Source organism: Squalius cephalus (genome assembly GCF_949319135.1).
Source record: "Squalius cephalus genome assembly, chromosome: 1".
Lineage (NCBI taxonomy): Eukaryota > Metazoa > Chordata > Actinopteri > Cypriniformes > Leuciscidae > Squalius > Squalius cephalus.
The window spans coordinates 53,884,773-53,907,951 of NC_137122.1; the positions used below are offsets into that span (position 1 = coordinate 53,884,773).

Sequence of the window (23,179 nt, forward strand, 5' to 3'; positions counted from 1 at the left end):
TCTCATGTTTAAAAGATTTTCAAAGTATATTGTGAGATCGGTGTTATAAAAGGTAATATTCAAGGGTTTCTTTTGAGTTATTTTTGTCTTATGAATATACAACTTTGCCAAAATAATTAAAAGATTAATAATATAGTTTTGTTTTTCAGAAAAATATGGAAAAATATTTAGAAAACAAAGTAAAATGTCATGAGGTTTTAAATTAAGAGTTATGTTTATTTTTTTTGTCATCTCTATTTTAAAGTCAGTCCAGAAAGAAATAGAAAAAGTGCAAAAATAAATGTTCGATATCTTAAAGTGATGTGTTACAAAAAGTACATTTATCACAAACAGTATGAATATATCTACTAATGGCTGCATTTACAGGATATGAATCATTTTTACTTTACTTTTACTTGTGCTTTATTAGAAATAACATATTTATAGGGTAATGTCCAAATGCTGCGCCAAGATATACAATAAGGTTTAAGCCATTTTGATTTACATGGAGGACTGGATCCGACATTAAAGGAATTTCTTATAAAATTGTTATTAAAACCTGTATAAAATAAGGAGAGACCATTTACAAAAAGTTGAGGATTTTGTAAGGTTGTATTATTAATATCTACGCCTGAGAAGTTGGTTCAGATTATTATGCCATTAGGGAAAGCCTTAATTACTTTATTAAATTATTTTTCATTTACAAATAAACCTTATTTTGAAATAAAATTAGAGCATGTGTAAATTGCCCATTCTTGTCAATAAGCTGGTTTACAATTAAAATGTTGTGCCGAACCCAGTTCTCCATGTACAATGACTTCTTATTATGAATTATATCACCATTGTTCCTTATAAAACTCCTGCTAGGAGAAAGCGTAAAACGAATATTCCCTATTCCCCTCCTCGTTCGTGTTTGTGTGTAGACATGCTGATACTTTACAATCATCTCGTGCATTACCTGAGTTTGTTTCCATTAAAGAACCCTTTTTGTTAGTTGAAACCTTCTTGAACTCTCCTTCATCTTCTTCGTAACACCCATCACACGGTTTAGGAGGTCTGTTTAAAAGCAAGCCTCCACTGCAACTACACCAGCGGGTGTCGCTGTTGGACAGTCAAAAACCTGTGTCTATGTCAAAAACGAGTGACTTTTACACCTTTTAATCACATTTGCATTGTTTTAGGTGTTATATGGATTATGGATTATTTTCTCATCCAGAGAAAATGAGTTTGTCAGGTTTGTCACCTTTATTCACAGTGGGATAAAAATGAGCACATTCATAAATGGTTATTCAAGAAGAGAGATTCAACAAGCAGAATTTCAGCAAGGCATCATTTGGTCGATCAATAAAGGAAAAAAAAAAAAAATACACCATGCAGTTTGGTTAAAAACTAAATTGAATTCAAGCTAATTTCCATTCTCTCCATCTAAAAAATCTGGTCTGTCTAAAATAATCTAATTTTGCAAAAAAAGATTATAACCCTCATACAAAAGCACATAATGATTACATATGATGAAACGGTAAAAAAAAAAAAAAAAAAAAAAAAGATTAGCAAAAACAAGTAATCTTCCCTGTAATGTCCAAAACATGGCTTCAAATGTCCTTTTTTAAGCATATAAATCGGTACAGTACATAAATTGCTACTTTGGTACGAGATGAACCGGCCATCTCTGTGAAAAATGAAACGTGAATAGACTTTATTTGCTTTCTTAATAAATGTCACTACAGTGTTATTGTGTGCGTGTATGTGTATATAACAAAAATGTGTTGGAAAAGTCATGGAAATATCTCATGTCGGTATATTAGAAGCAGTTTGATGCTGGTTTTAACAGAGACAGAACTCAAATTCTTGCATATTCTTGTTCTCTCTCTTCTTCCAGTAGTGATGCATTATATTTCTCCTCTCGTAGTGTGCTGGTGCAGGTTATTGCATAGGTCAAGTCTTATCATATGTTGGTGTCTTTTGCAAGCACAGCGTATCCACACACACACACACACACACACACGTCTGCTCCAGTGTCAGGGCATCGATAGCTCAACAGCTGTTCATTTCGCGCCGAGGACGGACTGCATTCTTCCCTTTACGTGAGTGCGTTTAATTAACAGGGTTATTGGGATCTTGTGAGTCTGTGATGGGAGGTAGAGCTTCATAAGCAGGTAAATCTGTGTCGGGCTCAGAGGCCGTAACCGGACGCTCCTCGAGTGACAGGATGTCAATGGACTGGACGGACTGACGAATGCTTTCCTCGTATGTGGGAGGCAGCTGTGGTAAAAACAGAGATAAAGCATGACTTAAAGGTATAGTGGAGGATCTTTCCGAATTTTAGATAAGACCCGCCCTCTCCACTTTTTAAAAAGTTTGATTGATTCACCAGAATGATTGACAATTAGGAGGACCAATAGTATAGGTGATCCACCCGGAAGTAAAAAATCCTCCGCTATACCTTTAAACATATGTTTGAAACACAACATAAATGCTGAAAAAAGCGATTCTGCTTGTATCACACATTTTTAGTGTTTAACCAAAAGTACAAAACTTGGAAGGTGCTTCACGAATTACATTTAGGATTAAGAAATGATTGATAATTATTGAAAATAATTAATAATTTGAAAAAAAGAGAGAGAACTTGCTCAAAATTCCCTTTATAAATCCCAGTAAGTGGAAAATTGTGCTCACATTCGTCTCCACCCTGAAATAACCATATGGAGCTTACAATGCCTATACCTCATCTGCATATCATTTGCATATGCATATTCATCCATGTGATACCATATTTAACGGTTTAAGACAGTATGAGATACGGATGTGCCGTCACATTACATTGCTTAAAATCATTTAGTAGCTTATCCTTGCCTTGTTTTTGAATGAATAAATCAAATTGTATAAAATGCATTTCAGAGAAAGTTTTTACTCAATCTTTTCCACTGGCCAAATAGTATTTTTAATTGCTTTATATTTTTAATGGAAACAGATAGGCCTTATTGTGCTTTATTGATCATTCTCAGACCATGAGTTCTGAAACATTAAAACACAGCATGCCACAGGAAAAGTGTTCAAAAGCAGCGCATCCACTACAAATATTTATATTTATTAGAATATAAAAAATGGTTATGTACTTTTCGGTTATGTAATTTAAGTGCTTAACTCCATTAATGAGAATGACATATTTAATCTAAATGTGTATATCAGATGTAAAACATAGTTTAAATCCTTCTTTTATTTATTTAAACTGTTATTGTGAACATGCACTGTATTTATGATTAGGACTCATAATGAAGATTTAAAGTGGTTTTCCTTTATCTGCCGTCAGTCTCTCAGCTCACCATCCTCACTTATCGGGCTTATGCTACTCTGAACAATGCCTGAACTTCATATTTTGAGCACTTCTTGCGTTGTTTTTGCCTCTTCACGATGACTCGCTTAAAGGGGACATATCATGCTAAATCCACTTTTTTAGCCCTTAAATGCATTTTGTTGTATATTTGGAGTGTTTAGAAGTACAGAAAAGATTAAATTATTCTCTTCAGGTGCTTCGTTGATATCTTTATATTCTGTTTTGGCCTTATTTTTCAACCTGTTCCGATTTTTCTGTTATCTATGACGTTTTGTGAACTATTTCGTCACAGTATTTGCAGCGGAACTGCCAAATAAGGACATTGACTACCGGCTCAACACTTCGAGCAATCCGCCATTTTTATTTCTCGCTGCAATTTTGTAGTCCAAGCAAAAATATGCAGAAGTTACGAGAGGGTAAGTTAAAATGTTCGGTTGTTGGATGTAGTAACCCACACGCTTCATTACACCGTCTAATGTAGATGAACTGCCGCGCTTGTGTCAGGATGCATGTTTAACTGAAAGAACGAGCAGAGAGAGAGAGACCCGGTCGCGCGCACGCACTCTCTCTCTCTCTCTCTTCGGAGCCAGGCGAAAGTGTAAACAAGACTTCACCGTCTCCAAACTAGACGCTGTCTTACTCTCTCTCCCTCGCACGTATTAATCCAAATAAATCAACACGGTGGTAAAAGGTCGGAAGACCAAAGTTTCATGTGTAAATACAGTAACACACCATTGCGATACATCCATATGAAGACGTTGTTCTGCAGGTTCGTCGTCTTCATTTTCATCTCGCTCCGGCTCCGACTCTGGCTCGAACATGTAAGGCTGGCTGGACAAGTCTTCCGTTGTTGACATTTTGTTAATAACGTGTGAATAAAAAGTTTCTGTGCCGCTAGATAATTGTATCTCTGCTATCAAACTACAAAAATGGCCGAACGGGGTGGAGTTGAACCGAGTGTCACCTCTGCATCCTGGAGAGGGGGCGGGGTATGAAGTGTCTCAATTGTACTTAAAGAGACCGCACCAAAACGAGTCGCTCTCAGACGCACATCAGAAAAGGGGTAGAAAAGGGGCCTCCAAGCATTGCAGTTCCGCTTTATATAGACTACAAATGTATGATTTATATGTAAAAAGGAACGATTTAAAAGCATGATATGTCTCCTTTAATTTAGTCCTAATTTGTCAGTCGCTTTGGACAAATGCGTCTGCTAAATGACTACTGTAAAATGTAAATGTAAATGTCGCCAAACTGCTCTGTGTCCAAAATGTCTGTACGCATGGCTCAGAGTTTGCATGCAGGTGCCTCAAATTTTCCCGCCAAGTTTGCTTTGATAAATCACAACTTATGCGTCGAAAGTGGCGTACGCCTCACGTACGCAACGGTTATAAATGAGGCCCCAGGCCTGTTCACAATGAACGATAACTTTAACTATAAAGCTTTAATGATCATTCTAATTCTGCAGAGTAACAAAATTGTCGGAATCACTTTCAGAACGATTTGTGACAGTTGAATGATAAAAACATTGACAGCCAATCAGAATCACACCAGTGGATGATAACATTGGCCTTGTCCCAAATGACAGACTTCATGTGCACTTGCAGTCTTGTGGACTTACAATGGCCACCGTGAGTATCCCATTTCAGGTTTCAGAAGGGGGCACCAATAACGCAAGCCTCCACAGAAGACTTCTACCCGACATTTAAAGCAGCATTACGTCAGGAAAGTGTGGACTCGGAGGAAGATCGCAAGGGCTCAGGGTTCCATTTGGGACAGAGCCATTTTGTTTATTCTACACTTGCACTTCAGTTCCACTGTCTGCGTCCGCAAGCTGAAAAACACTGCCTCCGCAGGCAGCATACAGAGGTATGAAGGCAGCAAGGCACATCCAAATCCAGACAACTTCATCTGATCGATTTTTGATGGCAGCATAGATGCCTATGATATCCCACAATCCTGTGCATTCCAGTCTGTGGCTGAGTTAAACAAATAAATCTGGCATCTGGAAGTTGCCATTGGTGGTCAGTTTGTGTGTATATGTAACAAATTTCTCCACTTTTGATGTCATTTCTAGTGAGAAATGACTCTTGTCGTAATTAAATATTCGCTTAGTTTTCACCAAAGCTCGCTCTATTTCTATTTTTATTCAGTATCATGAGGTTTCGTGAGGCACCTTCATGCGCAAACAGAGTCATTGCCTGATGAAGCAGCGAGGCAAGAAGTCAGTTGCCTAAGCTTTCGGACGCGGCCACAATTGCAGGGTGTGGTTGGAAGTGGGAAGAATGGGAAGAATTCTGACTGGCTGTCAATGTTTTTTATCGTTCATCTGCTGGGGGAAAAAATGCTGTCAAAGTGATTCCAGCAATATCGTTCCTACGTGTCAGGATCTTTATAGTGGTGGTGTGGATTCTCTAGCAATGACCTAAAAACCACTAAGAATACACTAGCAACACTGTAGCAACCTTAAACCAGTAGAGTGCGCTAGTGCCCGCCCACTTTTTCAGCAGCGTTGGTTCCGGAAGTATTTTTTCCATCCTTTTCTCCCATAGGGATTTCAAAAAAAGCCTTTAAGGCGTTATAAGGTTATATTTGGAGAACAAAAAAAGTATTCGAAAATTGGACAAAAAGAAAAAGGCGCAAGAGTGAAAGAACTACAATCCCATGAAGCATTGTGAACAGCATAATCGAATTAAAAACGTTTATGGCAAAATATGGCATGTTTTGCTTGTTTCGACTCTCTGATTGGTGGGATTTCCTGTACAGCATCATGGGTAATGTAGTTTTCACCGCAAATTCCTCTGTTCAACATGATTATTTTAAAACTAAGTTGAAATAATGCGGGCTGACGGCTTCAACAGAAGCAAATACCATTAGTGAACAAACTTGTAGCTCACAGTCTATCAGTTATCATTAAAAATCAATGTCCCTATGGAGAAAATGAATAGAGTTTTTACTTCCAACCATAACCCGACTGTTGCACTCTATAACCTGAAAACTGCCCACAACACACTAGCATAATTTCTTTGTGAAAATATCAGTTACACTTTACTTAAAACAAAATCATAATGTACGTTGTAATGCATGAAATCATTTCATAAATAATTGTAACCAAAGTTAAAATGCATTATAATATTTGCACGTTCTTTGTTACATCTGAAAGTGTCATGTGTTTTCCTGCATTATACTTTATAAAGGTGTAACAATGTATTACAATATAACTGCAGTGACGATTATTCATGAAATCATAGAATGCATGATACGGTGCATCACAAGGCATAAATAAATGCATTAAAAAATACTTTTCCAATGCATTATACATAAAGGCTTTCAGTAAAGTGTTACCAAAATATATATTTTAAATCTTATTATGTAATATTTCTGCAGCTTAGCAGGTCAGTACTTTTCCACAAGATAAAGACCTTTGCACTATGCTAATTCATAATACAGCGCTCAACATTTATTTAAACAAATTCAGCTAGTGATATTACTGCCATTTTTATCTGTCTCTCCTTCGCTATCTCTTTGTAATGTTTAATCTTTGAGCTCCGAGCCTTCCCTTTAGCCTCCGAAAAATAAACAGAGCAGACAGACAGACATAGGACAGACAAAACTGTGGCTTTTAGATGGAGAACAAGCTCACTTAGCTCAGGAATATGGTTAATTGGTGAGAGATCGATCCACCCATTGAAACTTGGGAGAGTGAAGGAGAGGACAAGCAGACAAAGAGCCGTTCTCTCTGCCAGTGTTTACCTTTCAAGACAGTTATTATGTTTGATGTGCATCAATTTCCCTTAGTGTGTGTACTCATGCGTTTCCTGGCACAAAGTCAACATAAAAGGGCCATGAAATGCGGACAGCATGCGTCACGGTATCAGCGCAGGTGAGGGATACTGGGCCTGTCTGTGCGGCAGTGAATGGCCATTTACATGATATATGATCATGATACGGAGCAGAAAATAGAGGGTTATTCATATTGAAAACCTATTGTTTCCTTAATTCAGTTAGACTACACCTGCTTATACTGCAGCCACACACTGCTAATAGACAAAACTGTCATCGCTGGCCTTCAATTTTTACCATCGCTGGCCTTTTTTTCACATTATCTAAAGTTTATGTCTGAATGTATATTTGTATACATTTGTAAAAGTGTATTTTTTTAGATGCCCTGACAAGTATTAAACTTTGATTACACTTGTTAATTTCAAAGGTCCTGCGGTGCAACAGTTTTAAAAACTGCTAATTTTCCATTTAGCCTATTTAACAAATTAATTTTCACAAGGCGCAATAATGCAATTGTGCAGAATTGTTTACAGTTTAAAGCCATTTGCAAATTCATGACCAGTCATACTTGTGTAATGCTCGGTTTTGGTTTCTGTATGGAGTTTTAGTTTGTAACTCTGTTTTCTTTTTGTTTCTATGGATTCTAGAAGGTTCTCAACTGTCGTCATGGCAACTCATTGTTTGATTGATTTGAACCACCTGATCCTTGTTTAGCTTTTTAGTTACTCTGTGTATATATAGCCCTCCCTAGTGAAAAAATAAGCCTAATTTAATGTGTTATAATATTGCGTTACTCCCTAAAAAAAAGTAACTTACTGCATTACTCAGTTACTTTTCATAGAAAGTAATGCCTTAAGTAACTTTTGCGTTACTTTTTCTCACCTGGGCTGGGCTTGCTTTTTTTTTTTTTTTTTTTGAACAACAAAAAGAGAGCAAAAGTTATATTTTTTGGCAAATGTAAAGGCCCTTTCACACCAAAAGTAAAATGAACAAGCTTTAGCCTTAAGGAAATGCAAATTCACTACTGTACAGGCGTGAATTTGCATTCAGATTTCCTTCAGCTTAAAGCTTATTCATTTCACTTTTGGTGTGGAAGCGGCTTTACATTTGCCAAAAATATAACTTTTGCTCTCTTTATGGGAACACATGGGAAAGCAAAGTAACTTACCTTACTTATTTGAAAAAGTATCTTAGGTATTTTGTTGTAAATTTAAAAGTGATGTTACTTTACTAGTTACTTGAAAAAAGTAATCCGATTACGTAGCTCAGGTTACTTGTAGTGCGCCACCCCAACACTGAATATGATTTCTATGGCTAAATGAGTCACCTCTGTCACAATAGGTCCGCCGAGGCCGAATCGGTCGGCTATCATCATGTGGATCTGCCGTTGTCTGTCTTTCTTGCGCACACTCTCGTACGAGGGCAGGCGAGGATGAGGAGGCTCCATTGAGGACAGGTAGTAGCTGCTGGGCACACCGATGAGGAACAAAGAGCCCGACTGACAGCCACAAGCAGAAACAAAACTGATGAAATGAGGAACTGAAAGTAATGACGACAAGCTTTCACCCTTTACCAATGTTGTTCCAAACCTGCATTCCCATCAAGACAATGACAACATACAACAAAAGTGAATATCTTTCCATTCAGGAAAAGTATTTTGGTGCCTATTGGTCATACAGGTTTATAACGACATGAAGGCGAGTAAATGACGACAGAGGGTGAAATACAGTGTTCTTTCATAGCGCTTACCTGTGCATTGACGTTCTCATGACCTGTGTCGTGTGTTTGCTCAAAATCAGATGAAGCAACTAGAGTCTGTCTGCTGTTGTAGTACTGATGAGGAGCTTCCTGTTCAACCAAGAAATGACAAGCCTCTGTTAATACACTGTGGAAAAGAAACATGGCAGCTGTGGTTGTCAGAATAATAAACAAAAATGGAACATAATTATTTAAACATAATACTTTTAAATGTGAAGTGCCACACAGGGAATTTTGGGAATGCCAGTTTATAGTTTTTCGCTGTAAATTATAATTTGATTAGCTTTTTTACTTCTAAAAAACAACATTTAACAGTATTTTACTGTAAAAATGACATGAGATCTTTTACAGTTTTTTCCCTGTATATAGTACGAGAACTAACTGTTAAACTATAAACAGTTTTTTTTTTGTAGCGTTTCACAATATTCTACAGTTTTTTTTTTATTAATTTTTTTTTTATACAGTGTATGACATTTACTGTTCAAAAGTTTGGGTGAGATTTTTTTATGTTTTTGAAAGAAGTCTCTTCTGCTCACCAATGCTGCATTTAGTATGTGATCAGAAATACAGTAAAAACGTTAACATTGAGAAATATTATTACAATTTAAAATGTTTTTTTTTTATGTAAATATATTGTAAAATGTAATTTATTCCTGTGATCAAAGCTGAATTTTCAGCATCATTACTCCAGTCTTCAGTGTCACATGATCCTTCAGAAATCATTCTAATATGACGATTTGCTGCTCAAGAAACATTTCTGATTATTATCAATGTTGAAAACTGACTGCTTCATAGTTCATAGTCAGGAGCTCAACCAGCATAATAGTTACAATGTTTTCATATTGATTGCGAGTCAAACCATCAGCAATCTTGATTTAAAGTCTCACACCCCCGTCTTTGTCTTTCCGCAATGTCTCTCCTCCTCTTCCTACTTCTGCAATGTTAGAGCCAGACCTCTGGATGGTCATAAATTACTCCGCTAAGGAGAAGACCACCAAGCAACTTCCTCAACGGCTCCCTCCCCTCCCATCCAGCGCTAGATTAGGCAGGCGGGCCCCGCGTGAGGCCGAGGAATTCCTCCAGCCCAGCCGGACACTCAGTGAATACCCCACACCTAAATAGATGCCTTTGTGTCCCGGGACAATACAGTGTCTTACTGCGTCATCAGGGTGCTGAGTAACAATCCCCACACTGGCGTTTTAACGGTCTGCCTCTGTTTTGCACCCTTGTTTCTGCGGCAGGTACTACTAAACGAGCGCACTCCCTTTTACAGGCCCATATGTCACCCGGACAAGTCAGTTAACAGTGTTACAAGTCATTAGTGCACTCGTTGGCCAAAATGTGCAGAGAAGGGTTGGAAATTAACCAGGGCTTGAGGTAAATGCAAGCAACAAAATGCCCCTTCATGGTTTTATTTATTTATTATCTGTTATTTACATAATTTCACATCAAGAAAAAAATAAGAAATTATATTTTGGACAAAGAAAATTAAACCTGATTTAAGAACATTAAGACGTTATTTTCTTTACAATTACTTTGGGCGACAAATTTCTACCATTACTGTGTGGGGGCATTTTAATTTGAGTGAGTACTGTAATACATTTTACAATACGGCACATTCTACCATAAATACTTTACCAATGAAATATTGTCACCACGGCAAAAAATGTACGTGTATTTTTATTTATTTTTTTAAATAGGCTTCATTTAATGTCAAATATAATTTCTTGTAAATGTGGGTACAAAACATGATACAGATGAGATTCAACCTTATGTAAAAAAAAAAAAAGTTTTTAATTTTGCAATAATAAATGGCTGACTGTACCAAAAAATGCACACTTTTAAAAGTTTTTCTTTAAAGTACATTTTAAATCATGTTTTAATAATTATTTTGATGTGTTGACTACCAAAGCAGGGTGACATACTAAAGTACTTGATTATCATTTTAACTGTAAATGCATTATTCAATATTACATTTAAAGTATATTTTTATATATTTGTGTCAAAGACAACAGAAGAAATTATGAAATTGCATATGAAGATGAACTTAAGTCAAAAGCAGTTCAGCTGATAGCATTTAATGTAAATTTAAACTATAATACATTTTCATTTCAATTAACATGCATTTAATATCAGTTCACACTGATGTATATTGTTAAAAATATTAAAAAAAAATATACAAAAGTATATTCTTTTAAATAGACAACATGCTTTGTGTTTAAAAAAAAAAAGTGCCTTCTTAAAGGTAAAAAAAAGCCCCTGTCAATCAATCCCAGTTGGCAAATATGGTCCCTTAATAGAAACCGGGCCCGAATCTGAGACACAGCTGACGTCTTGGACTCAAGGCAAGAGCTCCTGACAGCTCTGACATCACTCACAGTGACGTACTTTGACCTTTCCCATCACCCCTCTTATTCGGGACACCGGGAGACACGTTTAGTAAATGTGAGGTCAGGGGTCACCTTCCCTCGCTGGTTTTCCCTCTCAACAGTCTCGGAGTCCCCCAATAAGAGAGACGTTCTTTTGTTTGCTCCTCTGATTCAGGCAGTGTGAAAAGGCAAAAAGCGTGTAAAATCAGTCCTGAAGTCGGGGGAGGACCTCTTCAGCGGTGTGCCTTTTTCAGTGCCTGACCTAAAGTAAAACCTTTGTCTCCTGTGATCCCACCCCCAAAACACTGAACCTAACGATCAGATGGTGAAGACCCCTCAGTAAGAGGACATAATGTCTCAAAATGAGTCGAGTTTCTATAGGAGCGATGATAAAAGAGTTTCACTTGCATTGGCCTGCGTAGATCAGTATGATCCATGTTGGTCCAGGCTGGTTTATACTAGTCAGGCTGGTGGACCAACACACTCATGCTGTTGTTAAAGAAAATTGAGCTGGTGTAGCTGGTCCACAGCATGCAAACGTGACCAGCAAGTCTTAAAGGTTTAAGAATCGCCACGCAACATTAGAGATTTACCACGTTAAAACCAGATTTCTTCTTCAATGCAAGTATGAGATTATTTCATCCATTTAATTATCCACAAGGTGAAAATCATGATTGACTTGTCCGATCATTTCGCCCGCTTAAACTCCGCCCCTTTCTTACAATCGCATTCAGCCGATCTGCCGCCATCCAATCAACAACCGATGGATTGAATCAAGTCCCGCCCTTTCTTTTTTTTCAGTAACCCATTTCACTCTGATGTACGTCACAATATGGAAGAAAAGAGCTGATGCTACTTCTGTTTCACTGCGACTTTAAAGAGCATAAACAAACCATGGAGCATCTATAGACAACAATTTACTCATAATATGCCACTAGTTGTTCAAATGTCTTCAGAGAGGCCATACAGTATTATACGCGTTTTATAAGTCTTGATTTTGTGTTTGGGCTCTACTCGAATACGTTTTGATGCTTGAATGTTCAAAAAACACATTATTTTTTATCATATTTGACATTGTTGCATAGGAAGAGCTCCTCTCTTCCCAGTCTGCCAACTATGGTCAGGTGACGTGTGGACTCAATAAATCCTTATCTTGTGCAATAAATAAGCAAGCTGAGATTCAGTACAATCTGTATCTTTTATTTTCAAATATACAAATGTCATTTATGTCTTTTAGATTGTTAAGATATTTAAAGCGCCGTTTTTGAAGAGTGCGCATGTGCGAACGTGCTCTAGTACGTAAGAACGAGCCTATGATTGAATCTGGAAATAAAGCGAAATAACTACGAAAAATGAGGAATAGTCCTCAGATGCCATGTCCGTAATTTATTAGCAAAGATTCTCGCATTAATTCAGTCTCAAACAGATTCATTAAAAGAGGTTATTCCTTCACCATGTGTGTGGCATCATTAACCAACATGGTTGAACAACAAAATTGCGACAATACAGTTACGGTTACGGTCGTGATGAGCTAGTTGATTTCCTCAACCATGCATCCTACTATAGTAGTTAAGCAGCGAGTTACGGCGTTGTACTGGAAACGCAGCCCTGTTTAGTTCCTGTCTCTTGGAAGCCCCTCCTTCTGAAAAGCACACTGTGCTCTGATTGGTCGGCTGGATCAGTGTGTTGTGATTGGTTTGGGAAATGTCCCGCCCCTAACCATAACCGCGAGTTTCAATGCTCTACTTACCCACTCAACCATGCCCCGTCCCCTTTATCCTGCGTATGAATTATTTAAATGAGGAATTTTGTGAGGTGTTTGTTCCCGGAAGAAAACTCAAGACTACAATGGAGGCGTTTCAGGGAGTTCAGAAACACTTGCAGATATAAAGAAAGACTCCCGCTGGAGGGACTTTGCAGACCTTTTTCATGCTCAAAAAGCAACTTTACACACTAAAGACAGCTGAACATGTAAAAAAGCAGAATAGATCCTCTTTAAGCAAAACAGCAGTTTCTTGTTCACAGCCTTTGCTGTGGTAAATCATTTCAGAAGTGACTGCTGTATATTGTGCACACATGCAATGATACTTTAGGTCAGGGGTGCACAGTCTTGCTTCTGGAGATCTACCTTCCCATAAAGCCTTCAATAAGGTCATGTAAACGCATTAAACCGTTCTCCTTTATCAATTTAGGGTGATAAACGATCGACAGATAGATTTATGGATGATTTAACCCGCATATAAACACCTTTACCAGTGTTCTTCCGTCTTATTGAAGTGCACATGTGTGATTCATGATAGGAAAGCGTTCTTAAGCGCATCCAACCGGAGCAAGTGTTTTGCGGTGAGGAGGAGCAAATATACTGTCCATGCTGCGGAGATATGGTACAGTCGTAGAAATAGGAAATGTGAGTCTTTACAAGTTTCTCGCTGACATTTAGCAAAACTGGGGGGTTAATGCTTTGTTTAACACCACAGCTCATATGATTGCAGTTGAGAGCTGCAGGGATGATGTATTTCTGTTGGCCAAAAGCCAGAAACGAGATGCATTTTAGCGCTTCCAGTTCCATCGCTTCAAAGTCAATGTTTTTAAAAAAAGGGGTTTTTGGTTAAATGGCTGAAATAATGTCTGTGGTGAACACAAGCTCAAGGGATTTTCATGTTTTATTCTATATAAAATAGATCAGTAATGCCCTCTTGTGATTTTCCCTCTTGTGATTTTTTTAAGCAATTACTTGTTTTGTAAAAGGCGGTTGATAACAAGTGTCTAAATGGGACTACAGAGGTTGTCTGGGATATTAAAGGGATACTTCACCGATTAGCATTAAGCTTTGTATCAGTAGAAACCCGGTAGTATTTTCGAATGACCATGCTTCCCTCCCTCATGTCCCCCTGAGACGAGAGATTTCTGTATTGTGTGTCTGGAAAAAAATCTCCGATGACACAAAAATCATAATTTTGCGTCATCAGAGGCTTTTTTGGCCAGAGGCGAGAGACTACAGCCAGTAGGAGGAGCTCGTCCCGCATGTTTTCAACCCGCCCATAGGGGGATCTCACGATAAAACAGCGTCTTTTCAGTGTCGAGTCGACTAGTAGCCTAGTTGTATCATTTCTTCCGATACTGCCCTCTGTAACCGGTAGGCGTGGCTTGGGAGTGGCTTCGTAGGGCAGCGAAGCAAGTGCATTCTGGGAGTTGTTGTCTCATCCACATGAGCCAAAAATACATTTTCTGGCTTTTCTCAGTCTAGAAGGCTCCAACTTCTAAAATAATTTCACATTTCTATTTTCTACTACATAAATGACCCCATTTAAATACACATTCATCTTTCCAGCGGTGAAATCTCCCTTTAAACGTCATCAGCCGAACAGGTAAACTCATCTAGTCACTAGTTGCTTTCACAGCCCCATCGCACGCTTGCAAAACTATTATAACTCCAACTTTCAAGCTTAATGAAAAAACTTTTGACTTCTGCCGATTATATTTAGGTTTCAAAATTCATAAAAGTTGTGTTCATTTGTGAAGATTACCATGATGGCCAAACCGTGCAAGAGTCATAAACCGTTGGTCAGATCACATTATTCACTTATTCACTGCAATAATCCAAACACCAGTGGAAAAATCAGGATGATGCTTCACTTACAGTTTGGCAAACTGCAGTGAACCAAAGACAGCATCAAAAACACGGTTTGAAATCGCTGGTGTTTCTGACGTCACAAACTACCTTGTAACCAATCAGATCAACGTGTGATCGTCAACCAGTGGATCTCTGAGCTGGTGTGAGTGAGTGGAGGCGGGGCTCATTTACATATTCATAGAACCACGTATACTAAATGAGGCAAGGGTGTAGAGTTACATTCCAGCTACTTTAAGGCATGAAGATTTTTTTTTTTCAATGAAAAAACATTTAAATATGTCATTTTTGTGATCAAATATGAGTTTTAAGGGATAAAATGATTGACTACAGGGGGACTTTAAATCTCAAGAAAGGCGGGTCTCCAGGAGTGGGTCTCAGAACCATTGATTTAGTAAGTTTAAATATGGTGGTCACTCCTGAAACTTTACTGTGTGTATATGGTCAATTTGGTGTGATCTTTGACACTCACCTACACTAGACTCACATATTAAGAAGAGTATTACAAAATCTGCATTCCATCATCTCAGAAACATTGCAAGAATTAGGCCCTACCTCACTCTACCTGACGCTGAAAGGCTTATTCATGCATTTGTTACTTCCAGGATTGACTATAGTAATGCACTATTTGTTGGTTTACCTGCCAAATCAATAAAACGGCTGCAGTGCATCCAGAATTCAGCAGCACATACACTTCACCACGTCAGCACATTACAGGCGTGCTTTATAGCTTGCACTGGCTTCCTGTTCAGTCGCGTATTGCTTTTAAAACTCTCACACTAACCACACAAAGCTATGCATGGAATAGCCCCTTCTTATATCTGTGGCTTAGTCAGCCTGTACGCGCCTTCCAGTTCCCTTCGGTCTACTGATTCGCTTAGGAGAGAGCTTTCTCTGTCGCGGCACCCAAGTTATGTAGTATACATCTTATCTAGCCAGTTTCAAGAAGTTGTTAAAAAAACTCTTTTTTTTTTTTTCAATTGCTTAAATGTGACCCTGGACCACAAAACCAGTCACATGGGTCAATTTTGCTGAATAAATGCGCTTTCCATTGATGTATGGTTTGTTAGGATAGGGCAATATTTGACCGAGATACAACTATTTTAATATCTGGAATCTGAGGATGCAAAAAAAAAAAAACGAAACATTAAAGTTGTCCATTTATGTTCGCAATTGATCTACATTCACTCACAAAAATAAATGTTTTATATATTTATGGTAGGAAATTTACAAAATATCTTCTTGGAACATGATCTTTACTTACAGTTTTTCTCAATTGCTAAAACACAATTTCTGAAACCTTGCTCCATTTTCTGAAAACATTAAACACAAAACCTCATCTTCAAGCACTATTCACAAAACCTCTGACTCCTCTTGCAAAATGAAACTTTCGCCTCAAAACAGTTTTACCTGTGTTCAAAATCAAACACTGCTCTCAGATCATAAACAAAGTGATCAAAATGATATACACTATCAAGCAGTCAGTAAACAATACACCAAAAAACAGAAAACACATTGTTCGAAACATATAGTTCTTGAAAGATATCTATGGACTGCTATTCTGTTTAGACTTACCCGTGACACCTTACTGTACCATCAAAAAGTACATTTTTAATCTCAAAACAAATTTCATATTTTTTCGTCATTGTCTTTTGATGAACGAAAACATGTTCTATCATAGTAGCTCAAAATTGATCAGAAATTACTACTCTGCTTTGCTCTTTGCAAAATTTCTTTGTTCTTCCTCCTCCTTGTACCCCTATTTTTACAGTACTGTACCCTGCATCTCACAAACTTGTCCTTTGTGGTACTGTAATTCTTGTTCTTTGTTGATATGAACCTGCAACCAGTAGTAGTAGTAGTAGTAGTAGCCTTTATTGTCACTTAGTCACAAGTACCAGCGAAATTAGCCATCAACCTGTCCATACAAACATACATACAATATGACATACAGTCAAAATCTATTGAGCAGTCAGTGCTGTTACAGTTTTTCTCAATTGTTTACACACAAATACTGGTACTTGAGACACAATGACCACAACATGTAACTCATTCACAAACCCCCTGAACCAATTCTGCTAAACTACAAGCACAATTCCTGCTTTACACTCAAATTGCAGCTCTAAAACACACCTTTTTCAAAACACTACACACAATTCTCTGCTTTTGGCACAATTTTCATGCAGAAAATCTCTTGTTTTTACAAGGAACACACTGCCATTCAAATATGCACACTGACACATCACATGGGCAAACACCCGTCACACAGTTTTACAATTACTGTAGCAATCAGAGCTTTAGCATAAAAGGGCAACAGGTGAGCTCTTCAATGGAGCAATGGATGCCAACATTGGATTTTTATTTTTTACTGTAACTGTATACAGTCAATTCTTCTGTTGTTTTGTATGTAGACCACTGTATGTACAACTTTGTGTTGGTTGGGATGTACACTGTGTACATTGTTTTTGTGGGGAAAATAAAATATATTTGTTACCGTGTATTTGTGTGTTCTGAGTATAAAAACAATATTCTCAGATATTTTACAACACACTCATGTATGTACTGTCTGTAGTAAGTGTAACACTGAACCAAAAAAAGGCCTAAGTCATGATGAATGGAGAAGAAGTGTTTTCCATTCATCATAGTGTTTTACATTGAGCACATCAGTGTTCAATTGGTTCTTATAAATGTCTATTCATGTGATGGTTTGTGTGTGTCATTTGAAAACAAAATACCATTTTGAGAAGAAATAACATTGTTTTGAATGTAAAGTTACATTTTGCAGGAGAATTGAGGGGTTTTGCCCATTGTGTGTGTTTTTTTTTTTTTGGGATTTGTGTGTAGAGTTCTGAGAATATGAGGCATGCTTTCAGAAAATGTGTGTAAACAATCGAGAAAATCTGTAACAAATGGAAAGCATGTTCAGGGCCATACAGTTTGTTCATTGTACAGTATACCTACAATGCATGTATAGCCTACAATGCACTGTACTACAGTACAATACTAAAAGGGACAAAAATCAAAGCAGAGTAAACATGTGATCAATGTGCTTCTTCTTGTCTTTGGGCTGGGTCAGGCCAGAGCACTTTGTCGACATCACAAGCAATATTGTCCCTCCTCCTTTCTTGCCCTCCTCCCCCTCTTCCTCTCCTCCCCCTCTTCCTCTTTCTTGCCCTCCTCCTCCTCCTCGTCGCCCACCTCGCATACGCACTCGTCCTCGTCCTCTCACATTGTTTCTTCTATCCATTCTCAGACTTTCTCCTTCCCGCCTTCAACAACTTGTTTGCTCTCTGAACTGGCTTATATTGTTTGTGTCACATCTTTTGAAACAGGTTAAATCAGTTTTGAGTGGTTGTGTTCAATCAATGACATGTGTTCTCTATTTGTATTTGATTGTTGCCACTTGTGTTTACCAGTATGGATGGCATGTGTTTTGAGAATGAGAATGTGTTTAGAGTTTTGCTGAAAAGTCTAAGTGAGATCTGCAAATTGTGTTTTGCCATGTGAAATGGTTTAAGGTATTGACAACAGACTGCACAATTAGCTAAATGAGTTCAGGCAACTTAGAACTTTGTTCAGCCAATGGGTTTTAGTGTTTTAGCAATTGAGAAAAACTGTAATATCCTAATGATTTTTGGCATAAAAGAAAAATCAATAATTTTGACCCATGTGACTTGTACTGTATATACCCGTGTGACATGTGACTGGTTTTGTGATCCAGGGTCCCATATAGACTGTCATGATTAGTATTTTACTGTGTTGTACTGTAATGATTAATTTTGTATTATTTTTGTACTTCTGTGCTTTGGGTTTTAGAAAAGCGCATTATAAATAAAATGTATTATTATTATTATTATTGTGTGTGTACATTTACCTCATGCCTATCTTCACCACAGGTTAACTTAGCCGACATGTTTTTGCATTTCCTCTTTGTGGAGGCAGTTTCCATGTGGTACTGAGATAAGGTTAAAGTTCCCTCAGGGGGGACGATTAGGGCTGAAAGTGATCAGGAAAAGGAAACGCTGAGGATGAGGCATGACTTCAGGCTGAAGTCTGAGCAGAACACAGCAGATAAACGCTGCACTCTCTCCGTCTAATCTAACATCTGCTCTCACGACACACATCCTGAGGACTGGGCACATTAAAGGAGAACAGCTCTGACGTGAGGTGAGGTTTCACAGCCCACATTGGAAGGTTCCTGCACTTAACTCTCTGATGCCGTTCTTATTACGTGTTTTTTTTTTTTTTTTTTTTTTTTTTACTTCATCGGAATGGTAAGAAACTTGGTAAAGGTGAACACATTTCGTCTTTAGATATTTATGGACCTGATTCGAAAAGTTTAAATGGTCCTGAAAAAAATAGTCACACTTGTGCTCCTCATGGTCAAAAATGACGGCATTGGAAAATGAACGGGAGACGAATTTCATCTAGTGGAGACGTTTGGTACTGCGACCAAACAAAATCTTAACGAAAGTTTATTTATTGAGATATCAAGCTCAAATTTGGAACACAACTCGTGTTCCAAAATGTGTTCCAATTTACGGCTTTGATTTTCTTGCAGGTTTAGAGTAAAACAAGTTTTTGAAAATATATATTGAATATCAAAATTGAAAATAGTATTTTTGTACATTTTTCATAACTATAAACATAAATATTCTCTAACCTTTTTAAGTTCACTTTTTAACACTTTTTTCACTTCAGCAATAATCTGCCAAGTGTCGTCTTTGAAAAGAGATCAAACTCAAGTCTGTGCTCTAAAGCATTCAAGATTTACGACAGTTTAAGTTGGAAATGTAATGCTCTATGCTCAAAAAGTGAATAAAAGGATTATAAATACAGCGTAAAAATAATTCAGTACCATAAAATATTGAATAAAATACATTGAACTAAAATATAGTGCATTGGGGGAAAAAAGGGTAATTTTTGACCGACACGCGAGGGTTAAAACGCCAATGAATTTTCAACAAGTGTGTTATAAATTTTTTTGAATGTTTGCTTATAGTGTACTTAAAAAAAAAACATAAAATTATATATATAAAAACTATACTTGCAGCTACTGTATAATTAATGATAAACAAAACAATGATAGACATGAAACGGCTCTTTCTATTCTTTCAAATAAATAACTTAAAATTGCATTAATTATTCTTGCACTGATCAAAGTGTGTAAAGGGAGAAGGTTACAATAAAAACATACATTTTAACATTAGACGTTACTATTGTTTTATATACAATTGTTCTATATGCAGTTTGTAATGCAATTAAATCAGAAGTAACTGTAATTAAATGACAGAAAAAATAAGAGTAATCAATTACTTTATATTTTCAAATAAGGAAAAGTAATTAAATGACAGTAATTAATTACTTAGTAATAAGCTACCACCAACACTGAAATTTAATATAAAGGCACTAAATTGCAACTGTCATTACAAACGTGTAATTAAAAATATATTTAAATACATGAAATACATCTTTCAGCAGAAATTACATTAAAGAATATTTCAGTTTACCATAAACGCTTGTCATTATGCAGCTCACTTTAACCATGTTTCAAAGACAATATATATTATGAAATAACATATAAAGTTGTAGTTTTGTTCAATGTTCAACTAATTGCAATTTAATATAAATTTAAACTATTATACATTTTCATTGAATTGCAATTAACATGTAATTATTGCCAGTAAACATTACATTTAAGTATATCATTTCAGCAATAAGTGTTTTTATTTTTATTTAAAAGTGTACGTGCGCAGACAGCTTTACTCCTCCACTCGGTTTGAGATTTGATTACTGTGTAACTCTTCCAGGGCACTTGTGACCATGATAGTCAGGGGAACGGTCACGCTGTATTGTGCTCCTCTCTAACAGAACGGCTTGTTTATCTGACTCACGTAAACCTGCACAGTTTGTGCTCTTCACTGTCAAATCTTTGAGTTTTTGAAGCTTTCTTGCTTACGTTGCTTGAGTTTGTTTTGATATCGCAGCTGGCGCTAACAACGTCCAAACTGAGTCACGGTGTTTGCCGAAGCACATGGCGAAGCTCGTGAACGTTTAGCACAGTTAAGAGAAAGATAATGTGTAATCTCTGATTGTGTGTCAGCGTACTGAACAGTGGGAGATGTTCTTCATTTGCAAAAGAAATATCAAACTAGGTCAGCTGTAACTCTTTAACTACATTTGATACTTTCATTCGCCCTAAAACTGTCCAGCATTAAACGGCATAAAATCTGATTGCATGTCCTATTGGAAAGGAAAATCCCAAATGACATCTCATTAATATCTCAATTGTACCTGAGAATCTGGAAACATGTCTGACATGTCTCCTCTAAAGTTTCAGAAGAAACCTCAGCAATGTCTCAAACTGTGTTCAGAGAAAGCCATATATATATCATTTCCCATTCAATTGTACCAAGACTAAACTCTATGAGCCTGCATTCATTTCCAAGCCCACTTGACCTGAGGCACTTAATGAAAGTATGAAAGCTTGGGTGAATGGGATTTTCCTCACCATGTCAGTGCGAGATTCCTGATAAACCCTCATTTTGCAGCAGAGAGGAACCTTCCGGTACAGGATCAACAGCAGCACCACGATCATGAAGAAGAACACCAGACAGCAGACTGGAGAGACACAACAGACGCCGAGCACGTCAATCACATGAGCTTTCCGAAACACTCTCGCTGCTGCTTCTGCTGTTTTGAACACCTCCATTAACATGTACATTTTATTTGACTCATAAAGATTAAAAATAGGCACAGTTTATGCAATTTAAAACATAAAGCATAAGTCTTTACAATCTTGGCAAATATAATTTCTGCATAATAAAGTGTTTTAAGGACTCATGTTATATATATATATACAGTATATAAACACATATATACACAAACACACACACACACATATTTATATATTTACATAGTTTTGTTAGATACAATAAATCGCGATTAATCGATTTGACAGCACTAATATATATATATATATATATATATATACAGTACATAGCCTACATATTATATATCAAATTACTTCTATTGTCTTTGAAACATGGTTAAAGTGAGCTGCATAATGACAAGCGTTTATGGTAAACCGAAATATACTTTAATGCAATTTCTGCTGAAAGATGTATTTCATGTATTTACATATATTTTTAATTACACGTTTGTATTGACAGTTGTAATTTAGTGCCTTTATATTAACTTTTAGTGTTGGGTGTAACTCATTACTAAGTAATTAATTACTGTCATTTAATTACTTTTCCTTATTTGAAAAAGTGAAGTAAGGGATTACTCTGAATTTTTTTGTCATTTAAATACAGTTACTTCTGATTTAATTGCATTAAATATATAGAACAATTGTATATAAAACGCTAAAATGTATGTTTTTATTGTAACCTTCTCCCTTTACACACTTTGGTCAGTGCAATAATAATGCAATTTTAAGTTATTTATCTGAAAGAATTAAAAGAGCCGTTTCATGTCTATCATTATTTTGTTCAACTCGAGATTGAAATTAGAAAGTAATTAGAAATCCAATACTTTTATAGAAAGAGTAATTATTACAGTAATCTAATTACACTTCTGAAGATGTAATTAGTATCTAGTAATTCATTACTTTTACAGTAAGTTAGCTTACCCAACACTTGAACACTGTGGGTTTACAAACCTTTAAGATATTTTACTGTAATTTATGGTCTCAACCATATACAAACAGAAAACACTACTTTTAAACAAATAATAATAATATTTTTCCAAGAAATTTTGCGACATCATCAGCCCAATTAAGACATTTAACATTGAGAAATACAGTATTTATATGGATATTAGCGCACATCTGATGGTGATACTCACACGCGCCCACGACGACTGTCCGCTGGTCAACAGAGAGGCTCGAGGTGGAGGCGACAGTTGGGGACACAGTGCTGGACATCTCTGACAACAAATACAACTCTTCTAACAAGCTGTCTCATAGTAAGCCATCACAAGAGTCCTCTTTCCTTCTTCCCAGCTTCATCTTCAGACACGAGTGAACTGAACGTCAGTCACGACTCACATCCTAGTCCTCGCGAAGCGGCAGCGGACACACTGTTGCCATCGGTGAATGGACGGAGAATCCTACTATGGCGAAGGCGTGGCTTGTGAATACTAACGAAGCTCGTGACTGGACGCTGCCGGGATGTCGCTAAGCAACGGTTGCAAGGACTAATTAATATTCATGAGCTGATCCTTCACCGTAGTAGGATTCGTTCATTTCGGATGAGGAGGATGTGAAACAGACACAAATAAAGTTGTGAATTTTGTTTATGTCCTAGTTTAGGAATACAGACATTA

General features: G+C 37.0%; 1 protein-coding gene across 1 annotated transcript; it reads right to left on the reverse strand.

Annotated features, from left to right (window-relative positions):
- Positions 1-1,189: 1,189 nt before the first annotated feature.
- On the reverse strand, positions 1,190-22,950 carry LOC307166546 (uncharacterized protein). The gene is made up of 5 exons (XM_079884976.1): positions 22,700-22,950; positions 21,363-21,472; positions 8,843-8,941; positions 8,421-8,591; positions 1,190-2,241 (listed from the first exon to the last, which is right to left on the reverse strand). Exons 1-5 carry the CDS (start codon positions 22,776-22,778, stop codon positions 2,074-2,076), a joined length of 627 nt encoding a protein of 208 aa, XP_079741102.1. The 5' UTR covers positions 22,779-22,950; the 3' UTR covers positions 1,190-2,073.
- Positions 22,951-23,179: the final 229 nt, after the last annotated feature.

Bases quoted from the DNA above. Each gene is read 5' to 3' on its own strand.
- LOC307166546 (XM_079884976.1), bottom strand. From the start codon at position 22,778: ATGTCCAGCACTGTGTCCCCAACTGTCGCCTCCACCTCGAGCCTCTCT. The intron at 21,473-22,699 runs GTGAGTATCACC...GTGTCTCTCCAG, and splicing joins GACAGTCGTCGTGGGCGCGT to TCTGCTGTCTGGTGTTCTTC. The intron at 2,242-8,420 runs GTGACTCATTTA...TTTTTACCACAG, and splicing joins GCGGACCTATTGTGACAGAG to CTGCCTCCCACATACGAGGA.